Source organism: Chiloscyllium punctatum, chromosome 1 (genome assembly GCF_047496795.1).
Source record: "Chiloscyllium punctatum isolate Juve2018m chromosome 1, sChiPun1.3, whole genome shotgun sequence".
Lineage (NCBI taxonomy): Eukaryota > Metazoa > Chordata > Chondrichthyes > Orectolobiformes > Hemiscylliidae > Chiloscyllium > Chiloscyllium punctatum.
Window position 1 is genome coordinate 157,535,869 of NC_092739.1, and position 15,675 is coordinate 157,551,543.

Below are 15,675 nucleotides of genomic sequence, written 5' to 3' on the forward strand. Positions count from 1 at the left end.
GAACGTGTCCAGCGGAGATTCACACGGATGATCCCTGGAATGACAGGTCTAGCATATGAGGAACGGCTGAGGATACTGGGATTGTATTCGTTGGAGTTTAGAAGATTAAGGGGAGACTTAATAGAGACGTACAAAATAATACATGGCTTGGAAAAGGTGGATGCTAGGAAATTGTTTCCGTTAGACGAGGAGACTAGGACCCGTGGACACAGCCTTAGAATTAGAGGGGGTCATTTCAGAACAGAAATGCTGAGACATTTCTTCAGCCAGAGAGTGGTGGGCCTGTGGAATTCATTGCCACGGAGTGCAGTGGAAGCCGGGATGCTAAATGTCTTCAAGGCCGAGATTGATAGATTCTTGTTGTCTAGAGGAATTAAGGGCTACGGGGAGAACGCTGGTAAGTGGAGCTGAAATGCGCATCAGCCATGATTGAATGGCGGAGTGGACTCGATGGGCCGAATGGCCTTACTTCCACTCCTATGTCTTATGGTCTTATGATCTTATGGTCTAAACAGCCCTGTCCCACCTGACCTCATTCACCTACCTGGCATTTACTCATCTTAACCTCCTTACCCCCTATTCCCTTTATCCACTTGGTGCTTAATCATTTACTTGTCCTTTGACAGTAGTTTTCAATTGGGCTGGTTTCAAGGATTCTGGACAGGGTCCATAAGAGAAGGCCCTTGACCAGAAATCTGCAACGTAGAAGTCATCTGAAGATCAGTGAGTACTTTTCATCCAATCAGGGCCAGGACTGATCAGAATTCCTGGGCCCTTATATGTACAGGAGACACAACACAATTTTCAATAAACTGCAGCTTCCATCCAAAACAAATGGATGAGTCGAGGGAGATCAACGATCCGATGGGTAACTTTGGTTCAGAATCTTATACCTGTATTTTGCCTTAATCGTACTATTCCAGAAGTTATCACATTCACAGGAGCATAGAATCGTACCAAAAGAGGCCATTTAGTCCATCGAATCTGTGCTGCCTATATTAATCCTGCTTTGCTGTAGCAAGCTTTGAATGATTTTTGAGGAGAGATTGATGAGGTTAGGATTGTTTTCAGTGGAGTTCAAATGAATGAGGGGGGATCTCATACAGATTTATAAAATTCTAACGGGACTAGACAGGGTAGATGCAGGGAAGATGTTCCTGATAGTGGGTGTGTTCAGAACCAGGGATCATGGTCTGGGGATTCCGAGTGGACCATTTAAGATGAAGATGAGGAGACATTTCTTCACCCAAAGAGTGGGTGAGCCTGTGGGCTTCATTACCACAGGAAGTCGTTGATGCCAAAACATTGAGTGTATTCAAGAGGCGACGAGATATAGCACTTGGGGAGAATGGGATCAAAGGTTATGGGGAGAAAGCAGGATTAGGCTATTGAGTTGGACAATCAGCCATGATCTTGGTGAATGGCAGAGCAGGCTCGAAGGGCTGAATGGCCTCTTCCTGCTCCTGTCTTCTATGTTTCTACTACCCCAACTGTTATGGGTGGCACAGTGGCTCAGTGTTTAGCACTGCTGTCTTACAGTACCAGGGACATGGGTTCAATTCAAGCCTTGGCTGACTGTTTGTGTGGAGTTTGTGCATTTTGTGTGGGTTTGCTCTGGTTTCCTCCCACTGTCCAAAGATGTGCAGGTTAGGTGAATTGGCCATGCTAAATTGCTCATAGTGTTCAGGGATGAGTAGTTTAAGTGCATTAGTCAGGGGTAAATATAAGGTCTGGTCTGGGTGGGGTACTCTTTTGAGGGGCGCTGTGGACTTGTTGGGCCAAAGGGCCTGTTTCCCCACTGTAGGAGTTCTAATTCTTATGACTCTTCAAGTGCTCAGCCAGGTACTTTTTAAAGGTTGTGAGGTTTCCCACCTCAACTACCCTCCCAGGCAGTGCATTCCAGACCCTCACCACCCTCTGGGTGAAAAAATGTTTCCTCAAATCCCCTCAAAAGCTCCTGCTTTTCATTTTAAAATTATGTCCACTTGTTTTTTGACCCTTCAGTTGAGAGGAACACCTACTTTCTGTCTGTTACCTGTCCATGTCCCCCATAATCCTATACATCTCTGTCAGGTCAATCGTTGGCAGAAGGGGAGAAAGAAAAACAACAAAATTCTTCAGTGGCTTTTGCGAAGGGCTTCAGCAGAGGAACTATCATCATTGGTGGGAAACTGCACAACGACGCTGAAATAAAGAAACAATGGGTGAAATGTTCCAGAACATTGCCCCAGGTTAAGGTCACAGCAAGTGCCATTTGAACACAGAGTTCGATAAAATGCCCTGGTAATACTTCTTCTTCAGACTTCTTGTCAATTTTCTGCCCCGAAACAATTGGCTCCTTTAAGGGACACTCAGTGCCTTGCCCAAATTCATTCCAGAGAGAGAGAGAGAGAGAGACCCATGGCTGTGAGGCAGTTCGACTGTGGAAGATTTCATAGTCCAGCCCCACGCACTTGGTTGAATCCTTGCCAATAGCAATTAGCGGAGGTGCTCCTGCATGATTTTTCTCCCCCTCATCCTAATTTGAAGGTTCTGGTACTCCGCTTAATTGAAGTATTGTGTCCTTCACTTGCAAGGATCACAGAACAGTTATATAAATAAGTGACTTGCATTTATTTGTTGCTTTTCATGATCTTGGGATATTCCATGGCATTTTGTAGCCAAGCAAGTACTTTTGAAGTGTAATTGTTCCTTGGGTGCCATGATGGCTCAGTGATTTACACTGCTGTCTTATAGTGCCAGGAACCAAGGTTCGACTCCAGCCTTGGGCCACTGTCTGTGTGGAGTTTGCAAGTTCTCCCTGTGTCAGCGTGGATTTCCTTTGGGTGCTCTGGTTTCCTTCCACAATCCAAAGATGTGCAGATTTGGTGAATTTCCCATAGTGTTAAGTGCATTAGTGAGAGGGAAATGGGTCTGGATGGGTTACTCTTTGGAGGGTCAGAGTAGACTTGTTGGGCTGAAGGGCCTATTTCCACATTGTCGGGAATCTAATCGAAAAGAAATGCAGCAGCCAATTTATATACAGCAAGCTCCCACTATGTGATCTTTCAGAGGTATATTTTGTCCTTTTTTTTTGTTTGAAGAGAGGTTTTGAGACAGAGGTGTCAAGCAGTCTGGTTCAAAGCCTATGAAGTAAATAGCTTGTGAGGCCTTGGAGTTTTCGTTTTGAAGTTGGAACAATAGAATGGGTGGGGTCAAGCTTCCACAGAACCAGGATCTTTAGTTTCAGTTTTTCAGTAGCAGCTTCTGGGATCTTGAAGCTGAATGTAAAAGCTCTTATTTTGCTCTCTGTTACAGCTAAAAGCTGGGGCTTCTCTACCTGCTGCTAGAATTGCATGTGAGACAATCTGTTTTACTGAATTTGCCTTTACCAAGGGTATGTTGATGGGATGTTGGTATATTAGAACAGGTACTATTTAGTAGCTAAATCATCTATTATTCTATTAGGTTTTCCAGTAGAGTTAGGCTCTTTCATTTCAAGTAGATGTAGAGTAGTTTTTATTTGTCATTTCTACCATGTACAACTGATACAGTAAAAAAACGAGACGATGTTCCTCCAGGACCAAGGTGCTATATGGACAGCACAAACTACACGATCATATACAGGGCGGCTTAAAGTGAATAAGAAGTGCAAATTACAGTGTAATAAAAGAATGATAATTAATAGACATTGTTCTAGCAGCAATTTGAAGTCAGGCAAAGAATTTCAGATTGAAAAGATTCCAATCACACTGTGTTAAGGAGCCTGATGGCTTAGGAGAAAAAACTGTTGCACAGTCTGGTCGTGAGAGACCGAGTGCTCTGGTATCTTCTGCCAGATGGCAGGATGGAGAAGAGTTTGAGTGAGAGGTGTGTGGGGTCTTCCACAATGCTGTTAGATTTTGTTGTATTTTAACTACAATGTATGAATAAGGTCCGTTTTGCTTCAAGACTGATAGTTTGACCAATCGCATTGCATCCAGAACACAATTAGGAGAAAGTGAGGACTGTAGATGCTGGAGATCAGAGTCAAAATGTGTGGTGCTGGAAAAGCGCAGCAGGTCAGGCAGTATCTGAGGAACAGGAGAGTCGATGTTTTAAGCATAAGCTCTTCATTTCTAATGAAGAACTTATTCTCAAATCGTCGACTTTCCTGCTTCTCGGATGCTGCCTGACCTGCTGTGCTTTTCAAGTGCCACACATTTTGACCCTGATCTGAAACTCAACGCCTGGTGCATAACAGATAAATCCCCTGATAGCTGTCTTAATGACCTTGGTTTGCAGAGTAAAGAGTGGCCAAGGCACTGGGGAAATAACAGAACTTGCTGGAAAAGCTCAGCAACTCTGGGGAGAAAGCACTGTTAATGTTTCAGGTTAAGTGACCTTTCCTCAGAAGTTGACCTGAAACATTAACTCTGATTTCTCTCCAGTGATGCTGCCAGACCTGCTGAGCTTTTGCAGCAACTTCTGTTTTTGTTTCTGATTTACAGCATCTGATGTTCTTTCAGTTTTCTTGCTGGGGAAATCATTTCTGTTCCCTTATGAAACAGTGACCGTGGCATCTTTCCATGGACAGATAAGCCCTTGGTCTAACATCTCACCTGAGCGGCAGCACTCAGACAGAGCAACACTCGTTTGAAATCTTCATCAGGGTTTTGTGCTCAGATCTCATCTGGAATTTTGTTTTCATTTCCCTCCTGGAAAGTGGACATATTCATGGGCACAATGTCAGGGTGAATGTCCCACGTGATCAAAGAGAGGTTTCGTTCGCGTGAAGCTGGAAAAGTACAGCAAGTCAGACAGCATCTGAGGAGCAGGAAAGGGTTTTGGGCCCAAATCCTTTGTCCTGAAGGCTGTCTGATCTGCTGTGGTTCCCCAGCTTCAAATCTTGCTTTTCCTTCCAGCATCTGGCAGCACAGTGGCTCAGCGGTTAGTACTGCTGCCTTACAGCGCCAGGGACCTGGGTTCAATTCCCGCCTCAGGCAACTGCCTGTGTGGAGTTTGCACATTCTCCCCGTGTCTGCGTGGGTTTCCTCCGGGTGCTCCGGTTTCCTCCCACAGTCCAAAGATGTGCAGGTTAGGTGAGTTGACCATGCTAAATTGCCCGTAGTGTTAGGTGCATGAGTGAGGGGTGAATGTAGGGGAATGGGTTTGGGTGGGTTGCTCTTCGGAGGTTATCGGTGTGGACTTGTTGGCTGAAGGGCCTGTTTCCACACTGTAGGGAATCTAATCTAATCTTCAGTCCTTGCTGTCTCCAGAGATGCAGTTGGGCCACTGTGAAAAAGACTGCCTTGCTTGACATGTTTTACTTGTTAAGATGCTCACTTTATTCCCTTTTCCCTTCTACAGAATTTCTACAAGGACATTGACCGAGAGGAGATGTATATACGGTGAGTGAGAAACCCACTGATTCTCGATCAATCGAGACCTTTCACTTTCAAGCTCTCATCAACTGGAACACGTCACAAGCTGCTTTGAGAGTGTTCTGAGTGACACTGCTGTTGTCCATTCAAGAAGGACTAATTGCATTCATCTCACACCTTTCCCAAGCACAGAACTCCTCAAAGCTGCTGGATGTTACATTGAGATTGAGCATGTCTCACATCCACAGGTGTCCCATTTAATTGCACAGACTTCATCAACTTGCATAGAGTTATGATATATTATAGCCAATTCCATTGTTTTGTGGAGCAACAGCTGGTTAATTGGCCCGTATTGTCTACATTTATGCTGTAGCTGAAAATGTGTTGCTGGAAAAGCGCAGCAGGTCAGGCAGCATCCAAGGAGCAGGAGAATCGACGTTTCAGGCATGAGTTCTTCTTCAGGAATGAGGAAAGTCTAGTTTATGCTCCAGTCAAACCTGCTCTCACTTACTTCACCTCACTCCATTGACATCCTTCCATCCCTCTGCCCCTCATGTGTTTTTCTCGAATCCCCTTTAATGCACCTCAACCACTCCAGGGGGCAGTGAGTTAGACATTCTTACCACCCTTGAGATAAAGATGTACCTCCTGCAATCCTTGTTGAATTTATTGGTGACTGTCTTTTATTTCAGGCCTCTCCAAAAAGCAGGAGCACATAAACTATTGAATTGTTTTTATCTGTAATGAGGTGTGAGCATGTCAGGCTTGGCCAGCAATTTTAAAATTTGCTCATGAGTCATGGGCGTCGCTGGCTGGTCAACATTTATCGCCCGTCCCTAATTGCTGTTGAGAAGATGGTGGTATTATTGCCCATTCCTGATTGCCCAGAGGACATTTAAGAGTTAACTACATGGCTGTGTGTCTGGAGTCACACGTAGGTCAGACTGGGTAAGGATGGCAGATTTACTTCCCTAAAGGGTATTCTTGAGCAGACGTGTTTTCGTGATAGTTGGCAATGGCGACATGATCACCAGCTAATTTTCTGAAATGGACTAGCTAATTTTTAATTCCAGCGTTTTTATTGAATTCTAATTGCACCAGCTGCTATGGTGGGATTTGAATGATTACCCCAGAGCATTAGCCTGGGGTTCTTAATTAATAGTCCGGTGATATTACCACTACACCACTGACTCCTTGGAATAGTCGCATGTATCTATAATGTGCAGACAAATATAGATTTACACAATCTTAAAATCTGTCAGGTCACATCTAAACCGTACTCATGATTTGAGGTTCAGCTGTGAATAAAGTTAAAGTCCCCTGTTAGGCAAGGGGATAAACTTTAACACGACAAAGTGGTCAGGCTGTGAAAGATAGAAATTAAGAAGGGAGTAACTTACTGTTCACAATGGGAAATGCACCATGGGGAGTGTATGCCCTGAGGCACAACTACTCAGCAAAATCAATGGCATAAATATTATTTACACTGAGGCACAGCAGTAGGAAAATCTCAGGGCAGGGAAAATATATAAAAAGATGGAGCCTAACAGGAGAGATGGTTAGAATATATTTAAGAATGTAATAAGATTTGCAGATAACTAATCAAAATCACAATATTGGCAGCATGACCTAGGCCATTAAAACAAATTTGGAAAGTCGCAGAAACAGACATGCATTTAGTTTGAGGCTCCAGAAAGTAGGACAGTGACCATTTTGCTTGTGTGAAAGCAGGAAAATGTGTCCTTTTTATCTGCAGAAGGCAGGAAACCACTATATTGACTGCAAGAAAGTGGGAAAACATCCCAGTAGGCAGTACAGAGATACAACTACTAGGGAAGCTCGATTATCCGAATGAGATGGGTGGGCACTATTTCGTTCGGATAATTGATTATTCAGTTAATCGATTCAATGCCTTTCTTCTGGGGCGCAGAGTTTTCCATTAAGTCTGCTCCCTGTTCAGGAGAGTAGCAGCAGCACAGCACCCGCGAGGCCCTGCCTGCCCCATCTGCCCCATGCCCCGCCCACGCACCCCCTGCCCATCCCCAACACAGCTCTTGTCTGCCCTGCCCGCCATGCCCATCCCCAACACCGCCCTCTCCATCCAACACACTGCCTGTCCCCAACACCGCCCCCTGCATCCACCCCCCCGCCTGTCCCTAACACCAGCCCCTGCGTCCACCCCCTGCCCATCCCCAACACCACCCCCTGCGTCCACCCCCCGCCCGTCCCCAACACCTCCCCCTCCGTCCAAACCCCCGCTAGTCCCCAATACCGCCTCCTCCGTCTACCCCCCGACCATCCCCAACACCACCCCCTCCGTCCATACCCCCACCTGTCCCCAACACCACCACCTGAGTCCACCCCACGCTTGTCCCCAATACCACCCCCTCAGTCCACACCCCCGCCTGTCCCCAACACCACCACCTGAGTCCACCCCATGCCCGTCCCCAACACCGCCCCCTCTGTCCACACCCCCGCCTGTCCCCAACACCGCCCCCTGCATCCACCCCTGCCCATCCCCAACACCTCCCCCTCCATCCAAACCCCCGCCTGTCCCCTACACCGCCCCCTCCGTCCACACCGCGCCCATCCCCAATACTGCCCCCTCCGTCCACACACCCTCCGTCCACCCCCCGCCCATCCCCAACACCGCCCCCTGCATTCACCCCCGCCTGTCCCCAACACCGCCCCCTCCGTCCAACCCCTGCCCATCCCCAACACTGCCACCTCGGTCCAACCCCCACCCCTCCCCAACACCTCCCCCTCCATCCAACCCCCACCCGTCCCCAACACCATCCCCTCCGTCCACCCCCCCGCCCGTCCCCACAACCCCCCCGTCCACCTCTCCACCCATCCCCAACACCGCCTCCTCCATCCACCCCCCCGCCCATCCCCAACACCACACCCTCCATCCACCCCCCACCCGTCCCCAACATCTCTCCCTCCGTTCACCCCCTGCCCATCCCCAACACTTCCCCCACTGTTCCCCCCCCTCCCATCCCCAACACCTCCCCCCTTCCTCCCCCTGCCCGTCTCCAACACCTCCCCACATCCATCCCCCATCTGTCCCCAACACCTCCCCCGATCCGCCCCCCCACCTGTCCCCAACACCTCCCCCCATCCACCCCCTGCCCGTACCCAACACTTCCCCCCCCATCCACCCCCCCGCCCGTCCCCAACACCTCCCACCCGTCCAACCCCTGCCCGTCCACCCCTCCGCACATTCCCAACACCTCCCCCCATCCGTCTCCCACCTGTCCCCAACACCTCCCCCCCATCCACCCCCGCCCGTCCCCAACACTGCCCCCAATCCGCCCCCCACCCGTTCCCAACACCACCACCCCATGTACCCCCCACCCATCCCCAACACCACCCCCATCTGCCCTCCACCCGTCCCCAACACCGTCCCCCCATCAACCCCCCACCTGACCCCAACACCGCACCTCCTCCCGCCGTACCCCCACCTCCCTGCGCGACTACCATCCAGTCCCACCCCAATCTGCCCCCGTTCCCTTTCCGGGGCAGCCGGACTGGTCACCAACAACAAGATTGCAGTTGCTGCTACTGACTTTTGGGGGGTGAGTCTCCAAATAACGCATGCGGGTGCGTATACACACACACACACACACAACTTTGTTCTGCAACTTCTTGACAGGTTCCACCTTTGCCCTGTACAGAGATTATCTGGTGAAGGGGGGATTTTGTGGTGCATGCCTCTGAAGAACTCCATGGAAAGTATTGGGAGAGAGAGAGGGGGTGAGAGGTTAGTCATTTTGAGACGGTGCCTATGCTCCCATCAGTCCAGGACCATTCTCGGCAGCACTTTTAATCACTGTCAATAAAAGACATGATCAGTGTTGGACACACGTCTTTGATGTAATGTTTCTGTCGGGTCTGTGAGATCTCCTTCAGATAATCGGGGGTCCCCTGTAAGTTGCCATAATGCAGAATTAGAAACTTTATTAGAAAAAGGGACCAAGCATTCCTATAGCAAACACTTCAATATCTTATAAAACAATGAAAATAAAACTAATGATGTAAAGTTCTTGCAAAGAAAAAAGCTTAACTTAGCATTGCTTTTCTACAGAATTAGAAACTTTAAAGACAGACATACAACATTCCAATACTGCAGAATTTAAAATAGCTGTAAAGAGACTACATGATAATGTTAAGAAAATCCAAAAGGACAAATAATATATACAGAAGGATTTAATATCAGAACTCAATATAGAACATAAGATTAGATATCTTGGGAAAAACAGCTTTGAAATACAGATTTGTTTCAAAATAAAATATTAAATCTCAAGTTGAACAAATGAGTATAATACTGTACTCTATAGGACACCTTTGAAGAAATTGTTCAAGTTTTTTGACAGTGATTCTAAACCAAGAACAAATAAACTTCCACGGCCAATGAGGGGCAGTGGAAGGAATGTGCCTGGAGTTGGAGGATGTAAGGGAGGTCCTTAATGAATGCTTTGATTAGATTACTTACAGTATGGAAACAGGCCCTTCGGCCCAACAAGTCCACACCGCCCCGCCGAAGCATAACCCACCCATACCCCTACATCTACATCTACCCTTTACCTAACACTACGGGCAATTTAGCATGGCCAATTCACCTGACCTGCACATCTTTTGTGACTGTGGGAGGAAACCGGAGCACCCGGAGGAAACCCACGCAGACACGGGGAGAATGTGCAAACTCCACACAGTCAGTCGCCTGAGGCGGGAATTGAACCCGGGTCTCTGGCGCTGTGAGGCAGCAGTGCTAACCACTGTGCCACCGTGCCGTCCCGGGCTTCAGCATTCACCGTGCTTCAGCATTCACTAGTGAGAAGGACCTTATTGTTTGTGAGGACATCGAGGTACAGGCTGATATGTTAAGAAGGAAGATGTGTTGCAAATTTTGAAAAATATTTGGATAGATAAGGCCCCGAGGCAAGATGGGATAGACCAAGGTTACTACGCAAAGTGAGGGAAGAGATTGCTACACCTTTGGCGACGATCTTTGTGTTCTGATTGTCCACTGGAGTAGTGCCAGATGATTGGAGGGTTGCAAATGTTATTCCCTTGTTTAAAAAAGGGAATAGGGATAACCCTGGGATTTACCGACCAGTCAGTCTTATGTCGGTGGTGGGTGGGCAAATTATTGGAGAGGATTCTGACAGACAGGATTTATGATTATTTGGAAAATAATAGCTCGATTAGTGATAGTCAGCATGGCTTTGTGAAGGGAAGGTCATGCCTCACAAAGCTAATTCATCTTTTGACAATGTGACAAAACACATTGGATGTGGTGTATATGGATTTTAGCAAGGCATTTAATAAGGTTCGCCACGCTAGGCTCATTCAGAAATTAAGGAGGCATGGAATATAGGGAAACCTGTCTGTCTGAATATAGAATTGGCTGGCCCATAGATAACAGATGGTGATAGTAGATGGAAAGTATTCAGCCTGGAACCCAGGAACCAGTAATGTTCTGCAGGGATCAGTTCTGGGTCCTCTGCTCTTTGTGTGATTTTTATAAATGACTTGGATGAAGAAGTGGAAGTTGGGTTAGTAAGTTTGCTGATGACACAAAGGTTGGTGGAGTTGTGGATAGTATGGAGAGCTGTTGCACGTTGCAACAGGACATTGACAGGATATAGAGGTGGGAGAAAGTGAGGACTGCAGATGCTGGAGATCAGAGTTGAGAGTGTGCGCACAGCAGGTCAGGCAGCATCCGAGGAGCAGGTGAATTGACATTTCGGGCAGGAGGGCTGAGAAATGGCAGAAGGAGTTCAACCTGGAAAAGTCTGAAGTGATTCATTTTGGAAGTTTGAATTTGAATGCAGAACACAGGGTTAAAGGCAGGATTCTTGGCAGTGTGGAGGAACAGAGGGATCTTGGGGTCCAAGTCCATGGATCCCTCAAAGTTGCCACCCAAGTTGATAGAAGGCATATGGTTTGTTGGCTTTCATTAATAGGGATCTGTGTTTAAGTGCCACGAGATTATGCTGCAGCTCTGTAAAGCCCTGGTTAAACCACACTTGGAATATTGTGTTCAGTTCTGGTCGCCTCATTATCGGAAGGAGGTGGAAGCTTTAGAGAGAGTGCAGAGGAGATTTCCCAGGATGCTGCCTGGGCTGGAGGGCATGCCTTATGAGGAAAGGTTGAGGAAGCTAGGGCTTTTCTCATTGGAGCGAAGGAGGATGAGAGGTGACTTGATAGAGGTGTACTATGGAATGTTAACAAGAGAATTCATAAGATGCAGAATTGTTGTTGAAATTATGGATGAGTCTTTCTCAAATCTGCTAAGCCCAAAGAAGATTTGACTTTCGGGAAAGGTATTTGTATCAAGCTGGAAACAGAGACCATTAACAACGATAGAGAAATCCTAGGAAGAAGTAGATTGTATTGTCACCTGATAACTCCAAAATCTGTTATACAGTATAAACACTCGATAGAGACATGTGGTAAGCTGATAATAAGTTGGCTAAATGGAAGGTACCAATTAAAAAAAAGCCTCCTCCATCAGGCAGCAGATATAACAACTTAAACAGATTCAAAAACATTGTTTTCCCTGCTGTGATTAGACTTCTGAACGGGCCTCTCAAATATCAAACTTATTGTTGATTTTGGTCTTTGTGCGCCTCCTCTGCAGCCATAACATTCTAGTCCTCAGCTCTGTTCTCTTATCCTTGTGCACTTTGTACGGTATGATTTGCCTGCATTGTACATAAAACAAAACTTTTCACTGTACCTAGGTACATGTGACAACGACAAATCATACCAAATCATAAGCACAAGCAGTGCCCAGCTATGATAAAAGAATATAATATCTGTAAAATATTATTTTACTTCCAGACTATGTGCTGAAGTAGGGAGTAGTTTTCGAGCAGCAAATGAATGAAATGCCTATTAATTAAAGATGTTAATGCTGTTGAACAAGCAAAATTAGAAAAGGTACCCAATGCATTCCTCATGCATTGGAATTGATGATCCAGCTGATTCACATTTGGGACAATCTGTTTATATCAATGGACGTCTCATCGTTTTTAAGCTTGATAAAGAGTTGAGTATCATTCAAATCTGAGGTGATGACCTAGTAGTATTACCACTGTGCTATAAATTCAGAGACCCAGATAATGTTCTAGGGACCTGGGTTTGAATCCCGCTATAGCGGAAATAGAATTCAACAAAACAAAATCCGGAGTTAAGAATCTAATGATGACCATGAATCCATTGTTGATCATTGAGGGGAATAAAAACAGAAGGTTCACTAATGCCCTTGAGGGAAGGAAACTGCCATCCTTACCTGGTCTGGCCTTCATGTGACTCCAGGCCCACAGCAATGTAGCTGACGCTTAACTGCCCTCTGGACAATAAGTGGTGACCTAGCCAGAAATGCCCTCATCCTGTGAATGAATAAAGGAAACAAAAGGTCAAATGCCATGGATGAAGAAATGGAAGTGAAGTTCTGCAAAGATGCTGTCGGATTTTAAAGAATCCTAAATGTTTTATGACAGAGAAGGTTTCAACCTCAGTCATTAGCTCAGTTAGTGAGATGCAATAAAAAGTGGGTCCAGCCATCGATGCTCGCACCCCATGAATGAATAAAAAAACTAATAAACTTTAAAAGTTTGATTTGCTCTACTTCGAACCAATTTGTTCGTTTCACTGTGGAGGTTGTCCTAATTTCCTGGTCTTTGCTGAAAAACTTGCAAGTGTACACTGTGCAAGTATTTATATAATTCTCCTTCGGAAATATTTAATCACCTTACAGGCAATGTAGCCCAGGTCCCAGCAATCGCTCATATAAGAGAGCTTCCTTGAATGGTATCAAGCACCTATTTGTAAACCAGGACACAACTTCTCATAAGTCTCCTGCGAGGGTGGTAGGGACTTTCACCATAAAAGAAACAAATTTGATGTCCTGAAAGAATGATGGAGTAATGTATCTGCAGGTTATTTCAGCAAGTACACAGACAGCTCATTGAATGGTCCATTTTCAATCTTGTGCAGAGAATTTTAAAGCTCAGAAACAGGTGTTTATGCTCCACATGAGCCCTTTCCATCAACTCGGCGTATCAGGATATCTTTCTATTACCTTCCCTTTCATGTACGTATCTAGCTTCCTCTGAAATGCATCTCTGCTATTTCTCTGAAGTACTCCATGCAGTAGTGGTATTCTCCAAGTAAAATTTCTCATGATTTCTACTTGGATTTATTTGTCAGTGAGGCATGACAGTACAGCAGAGAGGCCAATCAGGTCCATGCCCACTCGCTGTAACGTAATCCAGTCAACCCCTCTCTATTCCCATAGCTCTCCACATCTATTTCCCAGTAGTACCCACCTAACCCCTTTTTGATTGCCTCCATTTCCACAATCCTCTAAGGTAACAAGCTCCAGCTCTGCAGCTCCCAGGCTCTGGGTGGATTAGCCATGAAAAAGACAGGATTACAGGGATGGGCCTAGGTGGGATGCTCTTCAGAGACTCGATGCTGACTTTATGGGCCAAATGGCCTCTTTCCACATTGTTGGGCTTCTATGTTTCTATGATCCTACTGATCCTCGAGGATTGCTGGCCTCTGATTAGCTGACATCTCCCAAGGACAGGTTTCCCTAATGAGGGTTTAATCAGATAGAAGACCCGGTTCTGCCTGATTAGCATATAATGGGCGCAGCTCTCCCACAGACAGTGATGCAACATTCCATGCACCAGAAGAAAAACTGTGACCCTAGCAATGAATCTTTGAGGACAGCATTGTCTGCAATCTGCGAAACTGAAAAAAAAATCATGACTCCATGGTTCGCTATTTTCTGTGCTGAAAACAACTATTTTTAATCCAAACTTACTCTGACAATCCAATTCAATCAGTTTCAGTTTTATTAACTGACGATTTACTCATGACTGTTCCTTTCATTCAAGGCTGTTGAGGATTCCAACACAGCTAGAAATGTTTTCATTCGATCCAGCCTGTCAAATTTCTTGTCAGTTATAAATATCTCCTGACTTGTTTAGTTTCTGGAAGATTTATTCTCAGCCTTTCCTGATTCTTGATTAATTAGTGCCCATTATAAATTTATTTGCACATTTCCTTGTTCTTGAGGAAAGAGTGATCGTAATGCAGTTGAATTTCATACCAAATTTGTGATTCCAGCCCAAAACATGGCTTCAGCTTATAGATTTACATAGAGTCATACAGCACAGAAACAGACCCTTTGGTCCAACCAGTTCATTCTGAACATTATCCCAAACTAAATTAGTCCCAACTGCCTGCTCCTGGCCCAAATCCCTCCAAACCTTTCCTGTTCGTGTCATGATGAATTAGTATCAAACCTGTGTGTGGATTCTTGCAGTTAGCAACCAACTACCTTAAAGCCGAGTCAGTCAGGTCTTAAAGATATTTTACAAGTGTGTTATCTAACAAAAGTTGAGAACTTTGAGTTCTTTGAGGCTGTGACGAGACAAGGTGACGAAGGTCAAACAGTGAAAGTGATGTAATTGGATTTCAGTAAGGCATTTGAGAAGGTTTCCTACTGTAGGCTCATTCAGAAAGTTAGGAGGTATGGGATACAGGGAAATTTGGCTGTCAGGATACAGAATTGGCTGGCCAAAAAAAGATAGCAGGTGGTAGTAGGTGGAATGTATTCTGCCCAGAGGTCGGTGACCAGTGGTGTCCCACAGGCATCTGTTCTTAGGCCTCTGCTCTTTGTAGTTTTTATAAATGACTTAGATGAAGAAGTGAAGGGGTGCGCTCGTCAGTTTGCCGATGATACAGAAGTCGATGGTGCTGTAGATAGTGTTGAGGGTTGTTGCAGGCTACAACAAGACATTGACAGGGTGCAGAGCTGGGCTGAGAAGTGACAGATGGAGTTTAATCTGAATAAATGTGAAGAGATTCATTTTGGAAGGTCAAATTTGAATGCTGAATGCAGGGCTAAAGACAGGATTCTTGGTAGTGTGGAGGAACAGCGGGATCTTGGGGGCCATGTACATAGATTCCTCAAAGTTGTCACCCAAGTTGATAGCGTTGTTAAGAAGGTATATGATGTTTTGGCTTTCATTAACAATGAGATTGAGTTTAAGAGCCGTGAAGTTTTCCCACAGCTCTATAAAATTTTGAAATATTGTGTCCATTTCTGGTTGCCTCTTTATAGAAAGGGTGTAGACACTTTAGAGAGAGTGCAGAGGAGATTTACTAGGATGCTGCCTAGATTGGAGGGCTTGTCTTATGAAGAGAGGTCGAGAGAGCTTGGACTTTTCACACTGGTGAGGAGCAGGAAGAGAGGTGACTTGATCGAGGTGTACAAGGTAATCAGAAGCATAGATAGAGTAGATATTCA

At 45.8% G+C, this 15,675-nt stretch overlaps 1 protein-coding gene across 2 annotated transcripts in view; it reads left to right on the forward strand.

Moving 5' to 3' along the window:
- The window catches only part of LOC140481344 (dedicator of cytokinesis protein 2-like), a 1,260,160-nt gene that overhangs the window by 1,058,892 nt on the left and 185,593 nt on the right, over positions 1–15,675 (forward strand). For both annotated transcript variants that reach the window (XM_072577382.1, XM_072577391.1), the window contains exon 36: positions 5,329–5,369. In XM_072577382.1, the coding sequence (XP_072433483.1) occupies positions 5,329–5,369 (41 nt within the window). The remainder of the gene's footprint in view (positions 1–5,328; positions 5,370–15,675) is intronic.